The sequence below is a fragment of the Arabidopsis thaliana genome, chromosome 5, assembly GCF_000001735.4.
Source record: "Arabidopsis thaliana chromosome 5, partial sequence".
In the NCBI taxonomy this organism is placed as follows: domain Eukaryota; kingdom Viridiplantae; phylum Streptophyta; class Magnoliopsida; order Brassicales; family Brassicaceae; genus Arabidopsis; species Arabidopsis thaliana.
In genome coordinates, this window is record NC_003076.8 from 18,855,717 (window position 1) to 18,877,072 (window position 21,356).

The window sequence follows — 21,356 nt, forward strand, 5'->3', positions numbered from 1 at the left end:
TATTATTAATATGCTGTTTTAATAGGGATTAAAACTTCAGTTTTTTAACAATTATCTCATGGATTCGTGGTATAGGGTTACCTAATAACAATTATAAACTGGAAAATAAAAATATTTTATAAAAATAAAATTTGCAAGTTTTAATATATATTACTTTTAAAAAATAAATCGTCAAAATCTAGTTTTACCTTTAAATCTACTGTTATTGAAACCAATTTGTGGATTTAATTCTTATTAATTTTAAAGGATTTAAGAAGATTTGAAAAGATTTCTTTAGTTAAAAATATAGAAATCCAAATCTCATGGTTTTAGATGGAATTTGAAAAGATTTTACAATAAATTACATCAACTTCCCTAAAATCATTAAAATCATATAAAACCCCAGTAAAACTCAAATCATTCTTTGTCCAATACACCCTCCTAATTTCGTTTTGTTTATGAATACTTTAATTTGATTGAAAAGTAACTTTTGGTTACAAAGAACGAAGAAGAAAACATTTGATTTTAAAAAATAAAATAAAAATACAAAATAATGGATTTCACCAAAACAATATACAAAATAACGGTAATAAAAGAGTTCCAAACAATCTAATACTGTACTGATGAGATTTACCCATAATACTGTTATTCTTTTGATTTTAAAAGATTTATTTTCTAAATTTAAGATAATAACACTTTAAAAGTAATTTGCCACTGAAACTTGTTATTTGGTTCAGCCGCTTACGCCCTTCCTGGCTATGATGTTGTCTCCCACTTTGACGAGCCATTGCAGCAGGCTAAAATGTGTATCCCTACACATTTCTAAACTGAAACATCTTGAGGACGCTTTGTTTCCAGCTTGTGGGGCATTAAATCGAGTTGAATTGAGTGGTTCTTCTAGTGGGATGAAAGCAGACAATATTGACACAGCCTCCTCTTCTCTTCCTCAAGTCGAACTTGATTTCAGGGAGTGCTTCAACTTGGATCCAGAAACTGTCCTTCACCAAGAATCAATTATATTCAAGTACATGTTATTTCCAGGGAAAGAAGAAGTGCCATCATATTTCACTTACCGTACTACTGGAGTCTCCTCTCTGACCATTCCTCTACTTCACCTCCCTCTCTCCCAACCATTCTTCAGATTTAGGGTTGGCGCATTGGTAACTAATGTTAAGCATGGAAAAAATATAAAGGTAAAATGTGAGTTCAAAGACAGATTTGGGAACAGCTTTCATGTTGGCTCGGATGATTTCTACGTTTATCTACTTTTCACGAAAAGTCAGAAGGGTAGTCAAATGTTAACTATATTGGACTGTTGTATCCCTCTAAACGAAGGTAATGCTTCTCTAGCTCAAGGGAACTACTACGATCATGTGGATATAAATATTCATATAACAGAATCTCTTGGATCTTTTGGATCTACGTCTGAATTAAAAGAATGGGGTATACGACTCTTAGAGGAAGACTCTTCATCAGCAGAGAACCAACTTGGTAATCCGAACAGTACTCTTCCACATGTTTCTGAAGCCGAAGAAGGCAATATGGGGTATTATACACCTGTTCAAGGACTTGTTAATGAGATTGAACACAATGGAGAGTCTGGAGATAACAATGTAGAGACTGAGAGAAGCACGAAGCATGCGGGTAAGCATTAAGCATTAATTGAACATTATGACTATTCATCTCTCAATTCTTTTTGTATTATTGACAACTGAATTCTCTAGCTCAACGGAACTACTACGATCATGTGGATATAGATATTGAGCAAATGGATAGTGATGATGATATTGAAGAATGGGGTAGACACTTAGAGGACTGTCATCAGCGAAGAATCGACATGGTAATCCAAACACTATGCAGTATGTTTGTGAAGCCGATGAAGACAATGATGGATGCCATTAGACTGATCACAACGAAGAGCGAGGAGACAGTGATGAATAGTGATATAGGCAGGGAGACTGATCACTTTGAAGAGTGCGAAGATAGTGATATAAGCAATGAGAGTGATCAGAGTGAAGAGCGTGGGGATAGTGACGATGATGGTATAAACAATGAGACTGATCTGTTCGAAGAGTGTGGAAACAGTGATTAGGCAATGAGCTTGATCACAATGAAGAGAGTTGAGACAGAGAGAACCAATACACAATACAAGGTAATTATTAATCAAGAAATGAACAGAATATCAGATATCTCACAATCAGGATCTTTAATATTATAGATCACTGAGTTGTTTTCTTTGACTTGCAGATTACGTAAAAAATAAATGAATCTTTGAGATACTTTTACGGTGATGGAATGCGTAGTTTTGCTGCCGGTTCTATTGAACAACAAGGAGAGCCCAAGATTCTTCATTGTCTCCCTAGCTGGACAGACATTTTCAGGTAACCCGAAAAAACTCAAAAACCATTTCATTTTAGTTCCACATCAATTGTAATACAGAGCATAAATCCTTTTATACTTATTTTCTTGTTTCTTACAGTTTGAGGATTATTTCTCCATAAATCCTTTCCTAACTTGAGCAAGGATCACCTCAACTACGATGTGGAGAATTATGAGCTCACATCTTCACAAGAATTTTGTAAATAAAATAAAGGGAGAAAGTGTCAATAAAATTGTTCTCAAAAATTTGTTGTCTGAGATTGGATGAAATCTGTTGTTTGAAACTCTTTTGGCTCTGGATTCTCCTCTAGCTGAAGCCAACTAGGGTCATGTTAATATAATTCATATTAAAAGGATTTGGTATAAGAAATGACATCGGATAACTTCATTTACAGAGGTTTTGTACAAGAAAATATATCTATATATATCAAAATTTTCAAATTTGCTTCCAATCTGATTAAGCCTATCGCTATGCATGTGCATATAGAGACGAAGCTGCAACTATGTAGCATATTAAGGCCAAGACCCAAGAGTGAATAAACCATATTCTGTTGTTACTTTCCTGTATGATATCAAAATGAGTAATGGAGTTTCTATAATATTGACACCCCATATTGCTGCATCGACATGTTAGTGTTTAAGGGGAAATTGAACACACAATAGTTAGGCGTAAAAACTTAACTATCAATTGTTCTACAATGCTTGGTTGAATGTTGATATCCAACCTACTTGGTTTGATGATTTGGAGTTGATGCGTCGTATGCGGATAGAGAAGTCTGTTTTGGGATTGCTGGAGGATATAGGTTTGGGAACGATTTGACTTGTATGACTTGTAGTATGACTTGTATCCGGAGCTAGTGCGGCAGTTTATGGCTTATGTTAGGGTTTTTTATGCGAATGACAGGGTGTGAGATACTCATGAAGGAGCCCTTATCTTCTTCATTCGTGGGTTTGAGAATGATACTTCATATGTCTTTCTTCCTGGACAGTTTGCAGATGCTCAGATATTTTGAGCGAATTTGGAAATGGGGTTTATGATTCCAAAGATTCAGTGCATTCAGAGATTCGTCATCCTGTTCTAAGATATTTAGCTAGGTTGATTAGCAACACATTCTTGTGTAAGATGGAGCGTGGTAAGATGAGACTTTCTGAGTTGTTGATGCTTTATCATGCTGTGATTGTTGAACTTTTAAAATCTGTCATTTAGAATCATTTCCAGAATATTTGTATCAGTTCTACTTCTTGTATAGTACGCAAAATTGTAGCGTGTAACACAAGAAACAGAGTAAGAACCATAGAGTAACTTCGCTTGCACATTTGTTATGTGGATGGTCCTGCCATTAGGAGCCGCGACCATTCTACAAACGCCGCATCAAAGCCAAAACCAGAATCGGAGAACCATAGACGCACAAAGATAGATTTGGAGCCCAACTCGCCGGAGGTTAAGTCTTTAGCTTTCTACTTTCACTCTATCTCTCTATGGCTTGTTCGTCTACTTCTCTCAATTGGGTATATGATGTTTTCTTGAGCTTCCGAGGGGAAGACGTCCGCATATCTTTCCTTAGCCACTTTCTCAAGGAGCTCGATCCTAAACTGATCACTGCTTTCAAAGACAATAAGATCCAGAGAAGCCACTCCCTCTGGCCCGAGCTTGTACAAGCGATCAAGCAATCGTTGGAAGAAAGCATTGAGTGATGTAGCTAATATGTTTGGATTTCATTCTGCGACATGGTATAAAAATAGATGTGGGTGTAGAGTTTGAGTACTAATAAGAACCTGAACAAGTGAGATGTTGGACTATACGATGAAATTGAGAGCTAAAGTTTCGAGCCCATTGGGCTTATATTTCAATTTTTTCTTTTGTTTTCAGTCTGTTACAAAAGCAAGTCATCTTATTCAATAATATATGTCTTCTTACTCTAAAATTGTAATTTCTCAAATTTAGCTACAAAACCAGTCTATCTTTGACGTTGGTGGTATTATTAGCTCATTAACACACACACAAAAATGTCCTTGTTGGATATAACGACGATTCAAAAATCTAAAGACAAAGAATTGACGATTAACGCGTGAAGAAGACTTGGGGAACCGCATCAGTCAAAAAGTACAAAGACTAGTATTGAGTGACCAAAGTCAACAAATAGTAAATGTTCTGTCAAGTTGCATATAAGAAAAGTCTGAGAAATTGCTACTAAACCACACTATGCTTTCGCACAAAAAAAAAAAAAAAAAAAAAACCACACTATGCTAGTGCTGCCTGCAAATTTAGGGTTTCTTAACGACGACGGCAACGCTTCTTCACTTTTCTTCTGATTGCATTCTCAGTATCACCAGGTCTTAAGTTGTTCTTCTCAAAATTACATTCCTTTTCTCTATATGGCTTCTTCTCGGAATTGGGTTTATGATGTCTTCCCGAGCTTCAGCGGAACAGATGTCCGTCGGAATTTCCTCAGCCACTTGCTCAAGGGGCTGCATAAATCCGTCAATTCTTTCAGAGACCAAAACATGGAGAGAAGCCAATCACTCGATCCCATGCTTAAACAGGCGATTAGGGATTCTAGAATTGCTCTGGTCGTGTTCTCAAAGAACTACGCCTCTTCAAGCTGGTGCCTTAATGAGCTGTTGGAGATTGTGAAATGTAAGGAAGAGTTTGGTCAAATGGTGATTCCTATTTTCTACTGTTTGGATCCTTCCCATGTGAGGCATCAAGACGGTGACTTTGGAAAGAACTTTGAAGAGACTTGCGGGAGAAATACAGAGGAAGAGAAAATTCAATGGGAGAAAGCGTTGACTGATGTCGCAAATCTCGCTGGGTTTGATTCTGTGACCTGGTATGCTTCTATACATCAGTAATTTGTGATTTCATTTATCGTGAATGAGCGTAGTTTCTTGTTTGGGTAAATAATCATCGTTTTCTCCTTGTTAGGGATGACGAAGCAAAAATGATTGAAGAAATAGCCAATGATGTTTCGGGTAAACTGCTTTCAACTTCATCCACGGATTCTGCTGAGAACTCTATTGGCATTGAAGATCATATTGCAAATATGAGTGTCTTGTTGCAATTGGAAGCTGAGGAAGTGAGAATGGTTGGTATATGGGGTTCCTCGGGGATTGGTAAGACTACCATTGCAAGAGCTCTGTTTAACCAACTTTCTCGGCATTTCCCAGTTAGCAAATTCATAGACAGAGCTTTTGTATATAAGAGTAGAGAAACTTACAAGGGCGCCAATCCGGACGACCCGAACATGAAGTTGCACTTGCAAGGATGTTTCCTATCGGAAATTTTGGGGAAAAAAGACATAAAGATTGATCATTTAGGTGCACTGGGAGAGAGGCTAAAGCACCAGAAAACTCTCATCATCATTGATGATTTGGATGATCTAGTGGTACTAGATTCATTGGTGGGTAAAACTAATTGGTTTGGATGTGGGAGCAGGATCATAGTGATTACCAATAATAAGCAATTCTTAAGGGCCCATGGAATTGATCATATTTACGAAGTTAGTCTCCCTTCTAAAGAGCGCGCTCAAGAGATGTTTTGTCAGTCTGCTTTCGGGGAAAACTCTCCACCTGAAGGTTTTGAGGAGCTCGTAGTTGAAATTGCATGGCTTGCTGGTAGTCTTCCTTTGGGTCTTACTGTTTTTGGTTCAGCTCTACGAGGAAGAAAAAAGGAGTACTGGGTGAAGATGTTGCCAAGGCTTCAAAATGATCTAGATGGCAATATTGAGGAGACATTGAAAGTCAGCTATGATGCGATAGGCAACGTAAAAGATCAAGCGTTATTCCGTCTTATCGCATGTCTTTTCAATCACGTCAAAGTCAGAGACATTGAATTGTTGCTCGCAGATAGTGGCTTAGATGTAAATATTGCACTGGAAAACCTAGTTGATAAGTCCCTTATTCATGTCAGAAATGATCATGTGGAGATGCACCGTTTGCTACAAGAAACGGGTAGAAATATTGTACGCTCACAGTCCACTGACAACCCAGGAGAACGAGAATTTCTGGTGGATTCAAACGATAGTCGTACTGTACTCAGTGAAGGCATTGTAAGTCTTTTTTTTAGTTGTGCTACTTTCAGTATACGAGGTTAAGAAAGTGCCATTTGATGAATCATGAATTGTATGGTTTTGTCTCTATCTCACTAATATCATATTTTTCAGGGTACTCGAAAGGTGCTAGGAATATCATTGGATACAAGTAAGGTTAGTGAGTTTTGTGTACATGAGAATGCCTTCAAAGGGATGGGTAATCTCCTTTTCTTGGATATTTCCTCGAAGACTTTTATAGAAGAAGAAGTCAAAGTGCATTTACCGGAAAAAATAAACTATTATTCCGTTCAACCCAAACAATTGATTTGGGATAGATTTCCACTGAAATGTATGCCTTATACTTTTCTTCGAAACCTCGTCAAGCTCGAAATGCATGACAGCAAGCTAGAGAAGCTGTGGGAAGGAGCTATGGTAAGGTTTAAGAATAAATTGTTAATGCTAATTGTAGTTTTTAAATGACGTGATGTGTAATTTCAACTGAGCTCTGCGTTTATTTTTGTCTGAGTACAGTCATTTACATGTCTAAAGGAATTGGATATGTGGGCATCTAAATACCTGAAAGAAATCCCAGATCTTTCAAAGGCCACTAACATTGAGAAACTTGACTTTGGACATTGCTGGAGTTTGGTGGAGCTTCCTTCCTCTATACGAAATCTCAATAAACTGTTGGAATTGAATATGGAATACTGCGGTGAATTGGAGACTCTTCCTACGGGTTTCAACCTCAAATCCCTGGACTACCTCAATTTCAATGAATGCTGGAAGTTGAGGACTTTTCCTGAATTCGCAACCAACATCTCAAATCTCATTCTGGCAGAAACATCTATTGAAGAATACCCTTCCAATTTGTATTTCAAGAATGTCCGTGAGCTAAGCATGGGGAAAGCGGATAGTGATGAGAATAAATGCCAAGGAGTGAAGGTATATGTAGTTCTCTCCAATATCATGAGAATCCATTATATGTTTTTCTTTTCAAAGTGTAAAGGTAAATCTTGCATTGAGTATTACCAAGTCAATCAACAAACAAAGAATGCAAAATGACAAATGCAAATTTGTTTCGTAATGGAATTTGTTTTAGCTTAGATTAATTAATTGAAAAGTCCCAAACTGTAAATTGTATTATTGGTGATTTTTGTTTAACATCTCTAAATTGTTTATTTGGTTCAGCCCTTCATGCCGATGCTGTCTCCCACTTTGACCCTCTTGGAGCTCTGGAATATCCCAAATTTAGTAGAGCTTTCGTCCTCATTTCAGAATCTCAATAACCTTGAGAGGTTGGACATTTGTTACTGCAGAAATCTGGAGTCTCTACCCACCGGAATCAACCTCGAATCTCTCGTTTCCCTTAATCTCTTTGGATGCTCACGGTTGAAGCGCTTTCCTGATATCTCAACCAACATCAAATATCTCGATCTAGACCAAACTGGGATTGAAGAGGTTCCTTGGCAGATCGAGAACTTCTTTAACCTCACTAAGCTAACTATGAAAGGTTGCCGCGAGCTAAAATGTGTATCCCTAAACATTTTTAAACTCAAACATCTTGGGGAAGTTAGCTTTTCCAATTGCGGGGCATTGACCAGAGTTGATTTGAGTTGCTATCCAAGTGGGGTGGAGATGATGAAGGCAGACAATGCTGACATAGTTTCTGAGGAGACCACCTCTTCTCTTCCTGATAGTTGCGTCCTCAATGTCAATTTCATGGATTGCGTCAATCTGGATCGAGAACCTGTCCTTCACCAACAGTCGATTATTTTCAACTCCATGATATTGCCAGGTGAAGAAGTGCCATCATATTTCACTTACCGAACATCTGACTCTCAACCATTTGGAACGTCTTCCTCTCTGCCCATCCCTCTACTTCCCACACAACTCTCTCAACCATTCTTCAGATTTAGGGTTTGTGCAGTGGTAAGTGCTTCCAATGGAGTATATATCGGGGTATATAGTCGGTTCAAAGGCAGAATTGGGAACAAATTTGATTCCTTTGGTGAGCTACATAAATTCATGGAAATTGAGAAGGGTATTCATCTGTGTATATTTGACTGTCGTATCCGTCTATACAAAGATAATGTTCCTCTATCTCAACTGAACTATGATCATGTGGATATAAATATTCATATAACTAGTGGAGATTGGAGATCTACGGTCGTTTTAAAAGAATGGGGTATACGACTCTTAGAGGACTGTTCATCAGCGGAGAACCGACTTGGTAATCCAAACAGTACTCTTCCACATGTTTGTGTAGAGGATGAAGAAAATTTGGTTAATGGGACTGAACAAGGTGATAGAGGTGATGTAGTGACGGAGACAAGCAGTAAACAGAATGAAGACGTTATCCTTCTGCAACGATCAGCTGATTCCATGTTCTCTAGGATGTCAGGAAAAGAAATGATTTCATATTTCACTCATCGCACTACTGGAACCTCTCTAACCAACATACCTCTACCTCACACCTCTCCCTCGCAACCGTTCTTCAGATTTAAAGCTTTCGCAGTGGTTGGTTGCAAATCTTCTGGTCAGTTTTCATATTTTGTCACCCATATTTCTTGTCGATTCAAAGATGGATTTGAGAATCAACCACGTAGGCTTTATAAAGCTGAGAATGGTAACCACCTTGACATATATGAGTGCTCTTTCCCTCTATACCAAGGTAATGCTTCTCCAGCTGAAATGAACTATGATCGCGTGGATATACAGCTTCATTTAAGGTATAGAAGTGACTCTACGGTCAGATTAATAGTATGGGGTATACGCCTCATCGAGGACTGTTCATCATCCGAGAACCAACTTGGTTATCTAAATACTCTGTAGCATGTTCGTGAAGACAGTGAAACGGTGAGAGTGCCAAAAGTTCCAAGAGGCTCAAGACATTGAGATAGGCTATGAGACTGATCAGAGTGAAGAGCGTGGATACAGAGTGATGATATTGGTATAGACAGTGAGACTGATCAGTTTGAAGAGTGTGGAAATAGTGATATAGGCCATGAGATTGATCAGAGTGAAGAATGTGAAGACATGGACGATACTGGTGGTATATGCATTGGGATTGATCAGAGTGAAGAGCGAGGAGACAGTGATGAATAGTGATAGTGGCAGTGAGACTGATCACTTTGAAGAGTGCGAAGATAGTGATATAGGCAATGAGATTGATCAGAGTGACTAATGAGATTGAATACAATGAAGAGAGTAGAGACAGAGAGAACCAGTACACAATGGCAGGTAAGTATTAATCAAGAACTGAACAGAATAACAGATATCTCGCCGTCAGGATCTTTAATATTATAAATCACTGAGTTGTTTTCTTTTGCTTGCAGATTATGTGAAAAAGAAATGAATCTTTGAGATACTTTTGTGGTGATGGAATGAGTAGTTTTGCTGCCGGTTCTATGGAACAACAAGAAGAGCCCAAGATTCCTCATTGTCTCCCTAGCTAGACAGACATTTTCAGGTGACCCAAAAAAACTCATAAACCATTTCATTTTAGTTCCACATCAATTGTAAATACAGAGCATATATATAGTAGCATGCTTTTGAATTTCTGATTGTCTGGTTATAGACTTTTTATTATATAGATATTTGGCTGTATTCAATTGATAAATTTCACAGCCATCAATGTTGTTCACTGCTTGGTTAAAGACTTTGATATTATCTATTATGGGATAATTAGATACATGTGTGCTAGTATTATGAGGCATATATTTCAAAAAAAAGTCGTGATGTAGTTACAAAAATTGATGGAATTCAAGCCACTGGTTTTTAATTAGATTATAAAGCTGAAGGAATGGAATTGTCTCAAATGGCAGATGAAGATGGTACTGTTCATGTCAATGTTTTATAATTTTTTGTTTTTTTTCTTAGGTTGCACGTTTGTGATAAGCTTATTTCATTACTATAACGATTTAATTTCTGAAGAACTATTTGTGTTATTTGTGTTCACAAGAATTTGCTGTCTGGAACAAAGTTTTACAGTGTACCTGAATTGAGTTTTCTTTTATTCGTTTTCGGATTTCACTCTCCACTAGTTGAAAAAGGTCTGAGGCTTTCTAGATTGTTTCAAACTTCGTTAGGAACATGAAAATTTGCATCTAGACAATGCCCTGTGGTATCTGGTAATCAAAATTCTGTTTCTGGTTACTTCGTTTTTACATGGGCAGAAAGTGAATCTCCTACAGGTCTTGCGACACAGTTAGCTTTTGATTTGATAAGCTTACTGTTACTTTAACCCTGTTGACATTTCTCACCTATGTCATTCGTTTGAAAGCTTGTTTTGATTCTCTAATGATATGCTTAACTTTCATTCTCTGATGATTCTTTTGTCTTGCAATTGTTATTGTTCAGGAAAGCTGGAGGAAGTCACTTTGATGACCAATGTTGGTTACGGATCTGACAAGATATTAATGTAAGAATAAGAGGCTATGGACATGGTTTTTACTTGAGTGGTGGCGATTAAGTCCAAATCTAAAAGAGATGATTAAGTCAAGATCCAGCAGAAAAGAGGAAACTTTCGTTAAGGTGTATGACAACAGTGGTGCAATTGCTAATGTTTGTGAATTGGTCTTTTTTCTTATTAGGGATATATAATGAAGCAAGCATGATTGAAGAAATCGCCAAGTCTTAATCGGCTCACGTTAGGTGGTGGAAAGACGACGCATTGCAAAAGTTTTGCAGGCTGACGAAAAAAGAGGAGAATGGAGATCAATTGGAAGAGGTTCTTCTTATTTGATTGGTTAATTTTTCTTTTCTTTCTATATTTAGATATACATGGTGACACCCATTATTGTCCAATTTGTCCCTTTTTTCTGTTTCTTTTGAGACCATGTCTATATATGAGAATTGAGAATCTTACAATTAAATATTTTGAACTAATAAGTCTTTTATTTTGTTTCCAACTCATGTGTTTAACTAAGTCCTAAGCTAACACTAGATTTTTTTTAAAAGAAATTTGGTTTTCCTCCACAGTATTTTTATTGTTTTTTGTGGACTTGACCACAAAACTTCAAAAGACTCGGAAGAAAATTAAACAAATATTATGCACAATTTCGCACCACTCAATGCCTTGCCTCCCCTACCTAAAATGTTGACAATGTCGTCTTATTCTTTATGTCAAGCACGATGATGTGTCTGACTTTAAGTAATTTACATTTTTTAAAAATTCGTGATAGATATTCTCCCAAATTCTTTCAAATATCATAGGCTTTAAGATGTTACCAACTACCAAGTCTCCTAAAAAGACCAAAAAGTCTCCTTAGATATTTATCAAACTCTTTGATGTTTTGTTGCTCGTTCCTTCGTTCACAGTTTCCTGATTTAACAGTGGCCAGTAGGATAATGATTACGTTGCTTCACTTTTCACTGTTACTGTGGAATTGCTTGGTAATTTCGAAAACTTGTATCCTTATTAAGAATTTGTAAAAAGTTTTGCAACTTCGTATTGTACATCTTTATTAAGAATTTGTAAATGAATGATATACAGTAGTAAAGACAAGAGGCTATGAAATATGGTTATGACGATTGAGTCAACAAAGAGGAAACTTCCGCCAAGTAAAAGTCTAAGAAATAATTGTGAAAACTTGTATGGCCAAGTTACCTCTCAGCTGTTATGTTAAATGTTTTATATCCACCAAGACAGACTCACTACTTGTCCTCTATTTCTCTTCTTAAAATCTCAATCTCCAAAGTCTTCGTTTCTAGTTTCCTCCTTCTAACTCTCTCTATGGCTTCTTCATCTTCTTCTCGCAATTGGGTTTATGATGTTTTCTTGAGCTTCAGTGGGAAAGACGTCCGCGTAACATTCCGTAGCCACTTTCTCAAAGAGCTTGATCGGAAACTGATCTCTGCTTTCAGAGACAATGAGATCGAGAGAAGCCACTCTCTTTGGCCCGATCTTGAACAAGCGATCAAGGACTCCAGAATCGCAGTGGTCGTTTTCTCCAAAAACTACGCTTCGTCGAGCTGGTGTCTTAACGAGTTGCTGGAGATTGTGAACTGCAATGATAAAATTATCATACCGGTTTTCTACGGTGTGGATCCTTCCCAAGTGAGGTATCAAATCGGTGAATTTGGAAGTATCTTTGAAAAGACTTGCAAGAGACAAACAGAGGAAGTGAAAAATCAATGGAAGAAAGCGTTGACTGATGTAGCTAATATGCTTGGATTTGATTCTGCCAAATGGTATGATTTTTATACCAAATTCATTATTAGATACATCTTGAAATAAAATTGTTGTTTCATATTTCTTAAATTATCTTTCACCTTATTAGGGATGACGAAGCAAAAATGATTGAAGAAATAGCCAATGATGTTTTGGCTAAACTGCTTTTAACTTCATCCACGGATTCTGCTGAGAACTCTATTGGCATTGAAGATCATATTGCAAATATGAGTGTATTGTTGAAATTGGAAGCTGAGGAAGTGAGAATGGTTGGTATATGGGGTTCCTCGGGGATTGGTAAGACTACCATTGCAAGAGCTCTGTTTAACCAACTTTCTCGGCATTTCCCAGTTAGCAAATTCATAGACAGAGCTTTTGTATATAAGAGTAGAGAAACTTACAAGGGCGCCAATCCGGACGACCCGAACATGAAGTTGCACTTGCAAGGATGTTTCCTATCGGAAATTTTGGGGAAAAAAGACATAAAGATTGATCATTTAGGTGCACTGGGAGAGAGGCTAAAGCACCAGAAAACTCTCATCATCATTGATGATTTGGATGATCTAGTGGTACTAGATTCATTGGTGGGTAAAACTAATTGGTTTGGATGTGGGAGCAGGATCATAGTGATTACCAATAATAAGCAATTCTTAAGGGCCCATGGAATTGATCATATTTACGAAGTTAGTCTCCCTTCTAAAGAGCGCGCTCAAGAGATGTTTTGTCAGTCTGCTTTCGGGGAAAACTCTCCACCTGAAGGTTTTGAGGAGCTCGTAGTTGAAATTGCATGGCTTGCTGGTAGTCTTCCTTTGGGTCTTACTGTTTTTGGTTCAGCTCTACGAGGGAGAAAAAAGGAGTACTGGGTGAAGATGTTGCCAAGGCTTCAAAATGATCTAGATGGCAATATTGAGGAGACATTGAAAGTCAGCTATGATGCGATAGGCAACGTAAAAGATCAAGCGTTATTCCGTCTTATCGCATGTCTTTTCAATCACGTCAAAGTCAGAGACATTGAATTGTTGCTCGCAGATAGTGGCTTAGATGTAAATATTGCACTGGAAAACCTAGTTGATAAGTCCCTTATTCATGTCAGAAATGATCATGTGGAGATGCACCGTTTGCTACAAGAAACGGGTAGAAATATTGTACGCTCACAGTCCACTGACAACCCAGGAGAACGAGAATTTCTGGTGGATTCAAACGATAGTCGTACTGTACTCAGTGAAGGCATTGTAAGTCTTTTTTTTAGTTGTGCTACTTTCAGTATACGAGGTTAAGAAAGTGCCATTTGATGAATCATGAATTGTATGGTTTTGTCTCTATCTCACTAATATCATATTTTTCAGGGTACTCGAAAGGTGCTAGGAATATCATTGGATACAAGTAAGGTTAGTGAGTTTTGTGTACATGAGAATGCCTTCAAAGGGATGGGTAATCTCCTTTTCTTGGATATTTCCTCGAAGACTTTTATAGAAGAAGAAGTCAAAGTGCATTTACCGGAAAAAATAAACTATTATTCCGTTCAACCCAAACAATTGATTTGGGATAGATTTCCACTGAAATGTATGCCTTATACTTTTCTTCGAAACCTCGTCAAGCTCGAAATGCATGACAGCAAGCTAGAGAAGCTGTGGGAAGGAGCTATGGTAAGGTTTAAGAATAAATTGTTAATGCTAATTGTAGTTTTTAAATGACGTGATGTGTAATTTCAACTGAGCTCTGCGTTTATTTTTGTCTGAGTACAGTCATTTACATGTCTAAAGGAATTGGATATGTGGGCATCTAAATACCTGAAAGAAATCCCAGATCTTTCAAAGGCCACTAACATTGAGAAACTTGACTTTGGACATTGCTGGAGTTTGGTGGAGCTTCCTTCCTCTATACGAAATCTCAATAAACTGTTGGAATTGAATATGGAATACTGCGGTGAATTGGAGACTCTTCCTACGGGTTTCAACCTCAAATCCCTGGACTACCTCAATTTCAATGAATGCTGGAAGTTGAGGACTTTTCCTGAATTCGCAACCAACATCTCAAATCTCATTCTGGCAGAAACATCTATTGAAGAATACCCTTCCAATTTGTATTTCAAGAATGTCCGTGAGCTAAGCATGGGGAAAGCGGATAGTGATGAGAATAAATGCCAAGGAGTGAAGGTATATGTAGTTCTCTCCAATATCATGAGAATCCATTATATGTTTTTCTTTTCAAAGTGTAAAGGTAAATCTTGCATTGAGTATTACCAAGTCAATCAACAAACAAAGAATGCAAAATGACAAATGCAAATTTGTTTCGTAATGGAATTTGTTTTAGCTTAGATTAATTAATTGAAAAGTCCCAAACTGTAAATTGTATTATTGGTGATTTTTGTTTAACATCTCTAAATTGTTTATTTGGTTCAGCCCTTCATGCCGATGCTGTCTCCCACTTTGACCCTCTTGGAGCTCTGGAATATCCCAAATTTAGTAGAGCTTTCGTCCTCATTTCAGAATCTCAATAACCTTGAGAGGTTGGACATTTGTTACTGCAGAAATCTGGAGTCTCTACCCACCGGAATCAACCTCGAATCTCTCGTTTCCCTTAATCTCTTTGGATGCTCACGGTTGAAGCGCTTTCCTGATATCTCAACCAACATCAAATATCTCGATCTAGACCAAACTGGGATTGAAGAGGTTCCTTGGCAGATCGAGAACTTCTTTAACCTCACTAAGCTAACTATGAAAGGTTGCCGCGAGCTAAAATGTGTATCCCTAAACATTTTTAAACTCAAACATCTTGGGGAAGTTAGCTTTTCCAATTGCGGGGCATTGACCAGAGTTGATTTGAGTTGCTATCCAAGTGGGGTGGAGATGATGAAGGCAGACAATGCTGACATAGTTTCTGAGGAGACCACCTCTTCTCTTCCTGATAGTTGCGTCCTCAATGTCAATTTCATGGATTGCGTCAATCTGGATCGAGAACCTGTCCTTCACCAACAGTCGATTATTTTCAACTCCATGATATTGCCAGGTGAAGAAGTGCCATCATATTTCACTTACCGAACATCTGACTCTCAACCATTTGGAACGTCTTCCTCTCTGCCCATCCCTCTACTTCCCACACAACTCTCTCAACCATTCTTCAGATTTAGGGTTTGTGCAGTGGTAAGTGCTTCCAATGGAGTATATATCGGGGTATATAGTCGGTTCAAAGGCAGAATTGGGAACAAATTTGATTCCTTTGGTGAGGTACATAATTTCATGGAAATTGAGAAGGGTATTCATCTGTGTATATTTGACTGTCGTATCCGTCTATACAAAGATAATGTTCCTCTATCTCAACTGAACTATGATCATGTGGATATAAATATTCATATAACTAGTGGAGATTGGAGATCTACGGTCGTTTTAAAAGAATGGGGTATACGACTCTTAGAGACCGGTTCATCAGCAGAGAACCGACTTGGTAATCCAAACAGTACTCTTCCACATGTTTCTCAAGCCGAAGAAGGCAATATGGGGTATTATACACATGTTCAAGGACTTGTTAATGAGATTGAAAATAGTGAAGACTCTGGAGATAACAATGTAGAGACTGAGAGAAGCAAGAAGCGCATGCGGGTAAGCATTAAGCATTAATTAAACATAATGACTATTCATCTCTCATTCTTTTTGTATGATTGACGACTGGATTCTTTTGCAGCTACACCACTTCATATGAGTAATATTAAACGGATGGGGTATACGACACTTAGAGGACTGTCATCATCGAAGAACCGACATGGTAATCCAAACACTATGCAGCATGTTTGTGAGGCCGATGAAGACAATGATGGATGCCATTAGACTGATCAGAGCGAAGAGCGAGGATAAGAATAGTGATATAGGCAGGGAGACTGATCATTTTCAAGAGTGCGAAGACAGTAATATAAGCAATGAGAGTAATCAGAGTGAAGAGCGTGGGGATAGTGACGATGATGGTATAGGCAATGTGACTGAACACTTTGAAGAGTGCGAAGTTACTTTTGAATTTCTGATTATCTGGTTATAGACTTTTTATTCAGTTGATCAATTTCACAGCCATCAATGTTGTTCACTGTTTGGTTAAAGACTTTGATATTATATAAATTGTGGGATAATTAGATTGTTAGTATTATTTCAAAAACAAGTCATGATGGAATTCAAGCCATTGGTTTTTAATTACAATAAGCTGAATGAACATAATTTTCTCAAATGGCAGATGAAGATGTTGATGTTCATGTGAATGTTTTAAAATGTTTTGTTTCTTTTCTGTGGTTGCACGTTTGTGATAAGCTTATTTCATTACTATCACGATTCCTTTAATTTCTGTCAGGCACAAAGTTTTAAAGTGGACCTGAATTAAGTTTTTGATGTATAATAGTTCTCTTTTGTTTATGGAGAGACAACGAACGACTGACTTGCTTTGTAGCCACACCTGCAAAGTTTTTAGGCATCTTTCAAAGTCCATAAACCAACTTAGTCTAGTTCCGAATAATCTTTAACACAAAGCGTCACAATTGTTTCAAATGCAAGTCGTGTTGTGGATACAAAAAAACTGATGGAATTCACGCAAATGGTTTTAACAAAATGAAGATTTCTCAAAATTGGCAGATGGAATTCATTTATTTGTTTTCAAGTACTCTGTTTCTTTCTTAGCTTGCACATTTGTTTTGAGCTTATGTCATTACTATTACAATTTAATTTCTGAATCCTCACATTATACTTATTTTCTTGTTTCTTACAGTTTGAGGATTATTTCTCCATAAATCCTTTCCTAACTCGAGCAAGGATCACCTCAACTACGGTGTGGAGAATTATGAGCTCACATCTTCACAAGAATTTTGTAAATAAATTTAAGGGACAAAGTGTCAATAAAATTGTTCTCAAAAATTTGTTGTCTGAGATTGGATGAAATCTGTTGTTTGAAACTCTTTTGGCTCTGGATTCTCCTCTATAGCTGAAGTCAACTACGGTCATGTTGATATACAACTTTCATCTAACAGATACTTCATATTAAAAGGATTTGGTATAAGATTCTCTGAACATGGTAATGTAGAGGGATAATTAGTTGGTCCATAAAATATTTTTGCTTGTGGCAACCAAATCCCTAGGGACGGCTCTGGCTATATGGCTTTGTAGCTATGTAAGAAATGATATCGCATAATTTTCAATTTTGCTTCCAATCTGATTATGCATATAGAGACGAAGCTGCAACTATGTAACATATTAAGGCCAAGACCCAAGAGTGAATAAACCATATTCTGTTGTTACTTTCCTATGTGATATCAAAATGAGTAATGGAGTTTCTATAATTTGATTGTTGAACTTTTAAAATCTGTCTTTTAGAGTCATGTCCAGAATATTTGTATCAGTTCTACTTCTTGTATACTACGCAAAATTGTAGCCTGTAACACAAGAAACAAGAAACAGAGTAAGAAAAAAAGGGGTACCTTCTTCAACACGCTTCCATTGGAACAGTTAACAAGCCTACAGAAGAAGAAGATGAAGACGAAGATGAAGACGAAGATAAAGACGAAGCATAAATGATGGAATAAGTAGCCAAAGTTTTATGTTTTATGTAAACAGTAAGCCTAACACATTCAATAGAACATTTTGACTTTCCCGGAGAAGCATATATCATACTATAGGATTTTAATTATGTTTGTATTTGGAAATTTATCAAAGATGTTTCATCATATGATTAAAGTGTGAGTGGAGGAGAATGGACCACAATCCACGAAGATAATTATATTAACTCCAATCCCTTTTCTTCCAAGCAATTTCTTCTCTCTTTTAGCTACAGCAATCCAAAAACACACGTATGATATTATCAAAACTACGACTACCATCCTGCTCTAGTTAAAAATATTATGCATAAATTCAAAAAGTATTGTTACGGATAATAAATATTAATCCTATGAGAAAGTAATATTCTTTTGCTTTTTCAGAATTTAGATGGTTGCTTTCCAAGAAACATATTTTGTTTTGTCAAACTTTCAGGTCTTGTTTGCTAGTAAACTCTTTTATCGCAGGAAAATCAAAAGACACACTCATAAACTCTTTTGTTATCTTGTTATATATATGCTGCGTGATTCGACTTTTATAATAAGCCCAAATTGAAGATTTTTTTGAGATTTTTTTAACCTTTAATTATTATATGATTATTTAAAACAAGTAAAAAAAAAAATCAAACAAGGAGGAAAGAAGAATTATAAATTTAAATCAGAACCAAATTTATTAAATATCTTTCTTATTAAATATAGAAACATAATTAGTGGACATGATCCATTTTTGTTAATATTTGTATCCGTCTTTTAGGCAAAAAAACAGTGGAAGAGTCGGTTTAAATAAAATCCGATCCAATCAAATTTTATGAACAATATTTCTAATCGGGTCGGGTATCATTTGTGTCGGAAAACTATTTAACTCATCCACAAAAATTACTTCAAAAATACTATGGAGATTTAATAAATCTACGGCTAGCAAAATGGTCCATAACTTATATGCTTGGGAAACCACTCGGTCAAATTAGATGTCATATTTTTAAGGAAATTATGCATCTCACCAATAATTTTCAAACTCGATAATATTGACGAGGTTTCCTTCTCAGGTTTTGAGCAATTGACTGAAGTTCAATTGCCTGAGGAAGCAAAAGACACCAATAATGCTTGCACCAAGTTGTCATTTATCACCTGCACTAACTGTTTCAATTCAAATCAAGAAGCCTTAATTACCAGGTGTAGAGGTGTCTGACGGGTTAACAGAACTTAGGATCATATGACTTGCTCCACAAGGTACATCCATCATTGTTTTCCTCTAACAACTACTTATACACGTTTCTTTTTCTATTTTTTTACTTGTCTTGATATCTGTAAAATGTCTCTGAAATTTTACACTTCTGAATAGAATATTTATTCGTGTATCAAAAGAAAAGAAAATCTAAAAGCAATATAAAACAAGAAAAATGCGAAAGAAACTAAGTGAACCAAAGAATCTTGAAGTTTCCAACGGTTTTTATTAAATTAATATTAATTACTTTTCAAATATTTAATTGTTCCCTATGAATGAAGCAAAATATGGATTCTATGGAGACAGAAAAAGTTAACCACAGCAACTCAGCTTTACAACTGCGGAAACAAAAAAAATAAAATGACCTTATCAAGAAAAACCAAACAGCCTTAACCAAGAAAAGCACCATTACTCTAACCTCTCTTGAACCTATATAAACCCTAAGCTCTTAAGCTTTAACAAGAAAAAAAACATAAGCTCTTAATCAAGTCATTTCACACCCAAGAAAAAATGGTGGAACATCAGATGAAACCGGTGGCCTCTTTTCTTTTAGTCCTGAACTTTTGTATGTATGCCATTGTTCTTGGAATTGGCGCATGGTCCATGAACAAAGCTATCAACCATGGTTTCCTTATTGGTATATGATTTTTTTTTTGTTAATGCATGGTCCATTGTTCTCTAGTTTTTAATTTCCTGTCTATTGGTATTAAGTTCTTGATCGATTTAATTAGTATCGGCTAATATGAACTCTATTTAGTTATTTCACCAATTCAGTGTCTGATAACAAGCAAAACAGTATTTATGCAAGTAATTTTAAACTCGTTTTAAATTTGCATGATACGTCAGTGATTGAGTGCTTTACGAAGCAAAAGTTTTGTAAACTCATAAATATAATAGTAATTTTTCTAATTAGCATATGTTGTATATAATAGTAATTTTTCTAAAGGAATTTATTACAAGCCATTTGTTTTGCCAACGAACTTTTTTTTTTATTTAATCATCCATATAGCCGAATAATTATGATAAACCAAATTTCAATATTTTTACCTTCTTGCAATAATAAAATTCAAGGTGCGGATTATAGTCTTCCGGCTCATTTCTCGCCGATACATTTTCCAATGGGTAATGCGGCCACCGGATTCTTCATTATGTTTGCTTTAATTGCTGGAGTTGCTGGAGCTGCCTCGGTTATCTCCGGCATCAGTCATCTCCAATCATGGACAACGACTAGTCTCCCGGCAGCTGTCTCTGCCGCCACTATTGCTTGGTCGCTAACACTTTTAGCCATGGGGTATAGACTTTAAAACAGCACTTTTGACTTAATACTCAATCATTTTAATTATTTCATCAAATTCGTATATAATTTTCACACCAAATTTAGCATAGCAATCTAGTGGTTATTAACCTTCATTTCTTGAATGTTCTTGTGTAGATTTGGTTGCAAGGAAATTGAACTTGGGATGAGAAATGCTCGTCTGGTGAGTAAACCTCTTATGGTACTATTTTATTGTAAAAGTTTGTTACCATAAAAATTGATAAAAACATACAATGAATATTTAAATTAAAAATAAAACCAAATAAGTTATTTTTTACAAACTTTAATTAATTGAATTCGTTTTGTATTTCTCGGCAGAGGACAATGGAGGCATTTCTAATTATACTTTCGGCAACACAACTTCTCTACATTGCTGCTATATACGGCGTTCGAAAATAATTCTAAGAAATCATACTGTTTTCTTTTCTTCTTTTTCTTTGTTTTGTAATTTAAATTCTTATCCGATTTGTTTATTAAGATGTAATTGTGTGGTTTGGATTATTTGATTGGATTTCTACTAGAACCCTTTATCATTTATATTTTGTGTCTCACTACAATATACATAATTATACTATTATAATGTTTTAAGAATACACTTCCAATGAAATTGGTAGAAAAATCCTTTAGGTTTGTTCATGTATTACTCTTTTCTTTACTAATCGTTTCATCAATCTATGTAATAAAGACTACAG

General features: G+C 36.3%; 4 protein-coding genes and 1 non-coding gene across 10 annotated transcripts; all 5 read left to right on the top strand.

Moving 5' to 3' along the window:
* Positions 1-238: 238 nt before the first annotated feature.
* AT5G46500 (protein VARIATION IN COMPOUND TRIGGERED ROOT growth protein) lies at positions 239-2,836 on the top strand (the record flags this gene model as incomplete). Of its 4 annotated transcripts, none has more annotated exons than NM_001344688.1 (4): positions 239-1,623; positions 1,737-2,131; positions 2,227-2,360; positions 2,459-2,836. In NM_001344688.1, 2 exons carry the CDS (start codon positions 738-740, stop codon positions 2,069-2,071), a joined length of 1,221 nt encoding a protein of 406 aa, NP_001330778.1. In that variant the 3' UTR covers positions 2,072-2,131; positions 2,227-2,360; positions 2,459-2,836. The 4 variants fall into 4 exon arrangements, with proteins under 4 accessions (NP_001330778.1, NP_001318749.1, NP_001330777.1 ...); NM_001344687.1 differs by having other exon boundaries at positions 738-1,623; positions 1,704-2,131; positions 2,459-2,761; NM_001344689.1 differs by lacking the exon at positions 2,459-2,836 and having other exon boundaries at positions 738-1,623; positions 1,704-2,131; positions 2,227-2,347.
* Positions 2,837-4,517: 1,681 nt separating this feature from the next.
* On the top strand, positions 4,518-11,299 carry AT5G46510 (Disease resistance protein (TIR-NBS-LRR class) family; the record flags this gene model as incomplete). 2 transcript variants are annotated; one of them, NM_124021.2, is made up of 9 exons in its annotated part: positions 4,735-5,189; positions 5,285-6,407; positions 6,522-6,821; positions 6,921-7,331; positions 7,578-9,201; positions 9,346-9,629; positions 9,725-9,858; positions 10,749-10,809; positions 10,982-11,297. In NM_124021.2, the coding sequence occupies 6 exons, from the start codon at positions 4,735-4,737 to the stop codon at positions 9,492-9,494; spliced, it is 4,062 nt and encodes a 1,353-aa protein (NP_199463.1). In that variant the 3' UTR covers positions 9,495-9,629; positions 9,725-9,858; positions 10,749-10,809; positions 10,982-11,297. The 2 variants fall into 2 exon arrangements, with proteins under 2 accessions (NP_001331309.1, NP_199463.1); NM_001344691.1 differs by having other exon boundaries at positions 4,518-5,189; positions 7,578-9,629; positions 10,749-11,299.
* On the top strand, positions 10,502-10,646 carry AT5G06835. Its single transcript, NR_142951.1, has one exon. It is a non-coding gene; the product is annotated as an other RNA (small nucleolar RNA).
* A 600-nt stretch (positions 11,300-11,899) lies between the features above and the next one.
* Positions 11,900-16,778, top strand: AT5G46520 (Disease resistance protein (TIR-NBS-LRR class) family). 2 transcript variants are annotated; one of them, NM_001344692.1, is made up of 6 exons: positions 11,900-12,581; positions 12,671-13,793; positions 13,908-14,207; positions 14,307-14,717; positions 14,964-16,160; positions 16,243-16,752. In NM_001344692.1, exons 1-6 carry the CDS (start codon positions 12,010-12,012, stop codon positions 16,258-16,260), a joined length of 3,621 nt encoding a protein of 1,206 aa, NP_001330914.1. In that variant the 5' UTR covers positions 11,900-12,009; the 3' UTR covers positions 16,261-16,752. The 2 variants fall into 2 exon arrangements, with proteins under 2 accessions (NP_001330914.1, NP_199464.2); NM_124022.3 differs by having other exon boundaries at positions 12,041-12,581; positions 16,243-16,778.
* Positions 16,779-19,665: 2,887 nt separating this feature from the next.
* AT5G46530 (AWPM-19-like family protein) lies at positions 19,666-21,212 on the top strand. Its single transcript, NM_124023.5, has 4 exons — positions 19,666-19,986; positions 20,421-20,640; positions 20,782-20,827; positions 20,983-21,212. The coding sequence occupies exons 1-4, from the start codon at positions 19,860-19,862 to the stop codon at positions 21,061-21,063; spliced, it is 474 nt and encodes a 157-aa protein (NP_199465.4). The 5' UTR covers positions 19,666-19,859; the 3' UTR covers positions 21,064-21,212.
* The last annotated feature ends 144 nt before the right edge of the window (positions 21,213-21,356 follow it).

Excerpts from the sequence above, each read along its gene's own strand:
- AT5G46530 (NM_124023.5), top strand. The coding sequence starts at position 19,860 with ATGGTGGAACATCAGATGAAACCGGTGGCCTCTTTTCTTTTAGTCCTG. Across the intron at positions 20,641-20,781 it reads CTAACACTTTTAGCCATGGG|ATTTGGTTGCAAGGAAATTG; the intron begins GTATAGACTTTA and ends GTTCTTGTGTAG. Across the intron at positions 20,828-20,982 it reads GGATGAGAAATGCTCGTCTG|AGGACAATGGAGGCATTTCT; the intron begins GTGAGTAAACCT and ends ATTTCTCGGCAG.
- AT5G46520 (NM_001344692.1), top strand. The coding sequence starts at position 12,010 with ATGTTAAATGTTTTATATCCACCAAGACAGACTCACTACTTGTCCTCT. Across the intron at positions 12,582-12,670 it reads GGATTTGATTCTGCCAAATG|GGATGACGAAGCAAAAATGA; the intron begins GTATGATTTTTA and ends TCACCTTATTAG. Across the intron at positions 13,794-13,907 it reads CTGTACTCAGTGAAGGCATT|GGTACTCGAAAGGTGCTAGG; the intron begins GTAAGTCTTTTT and ends CATATTTTTCAG.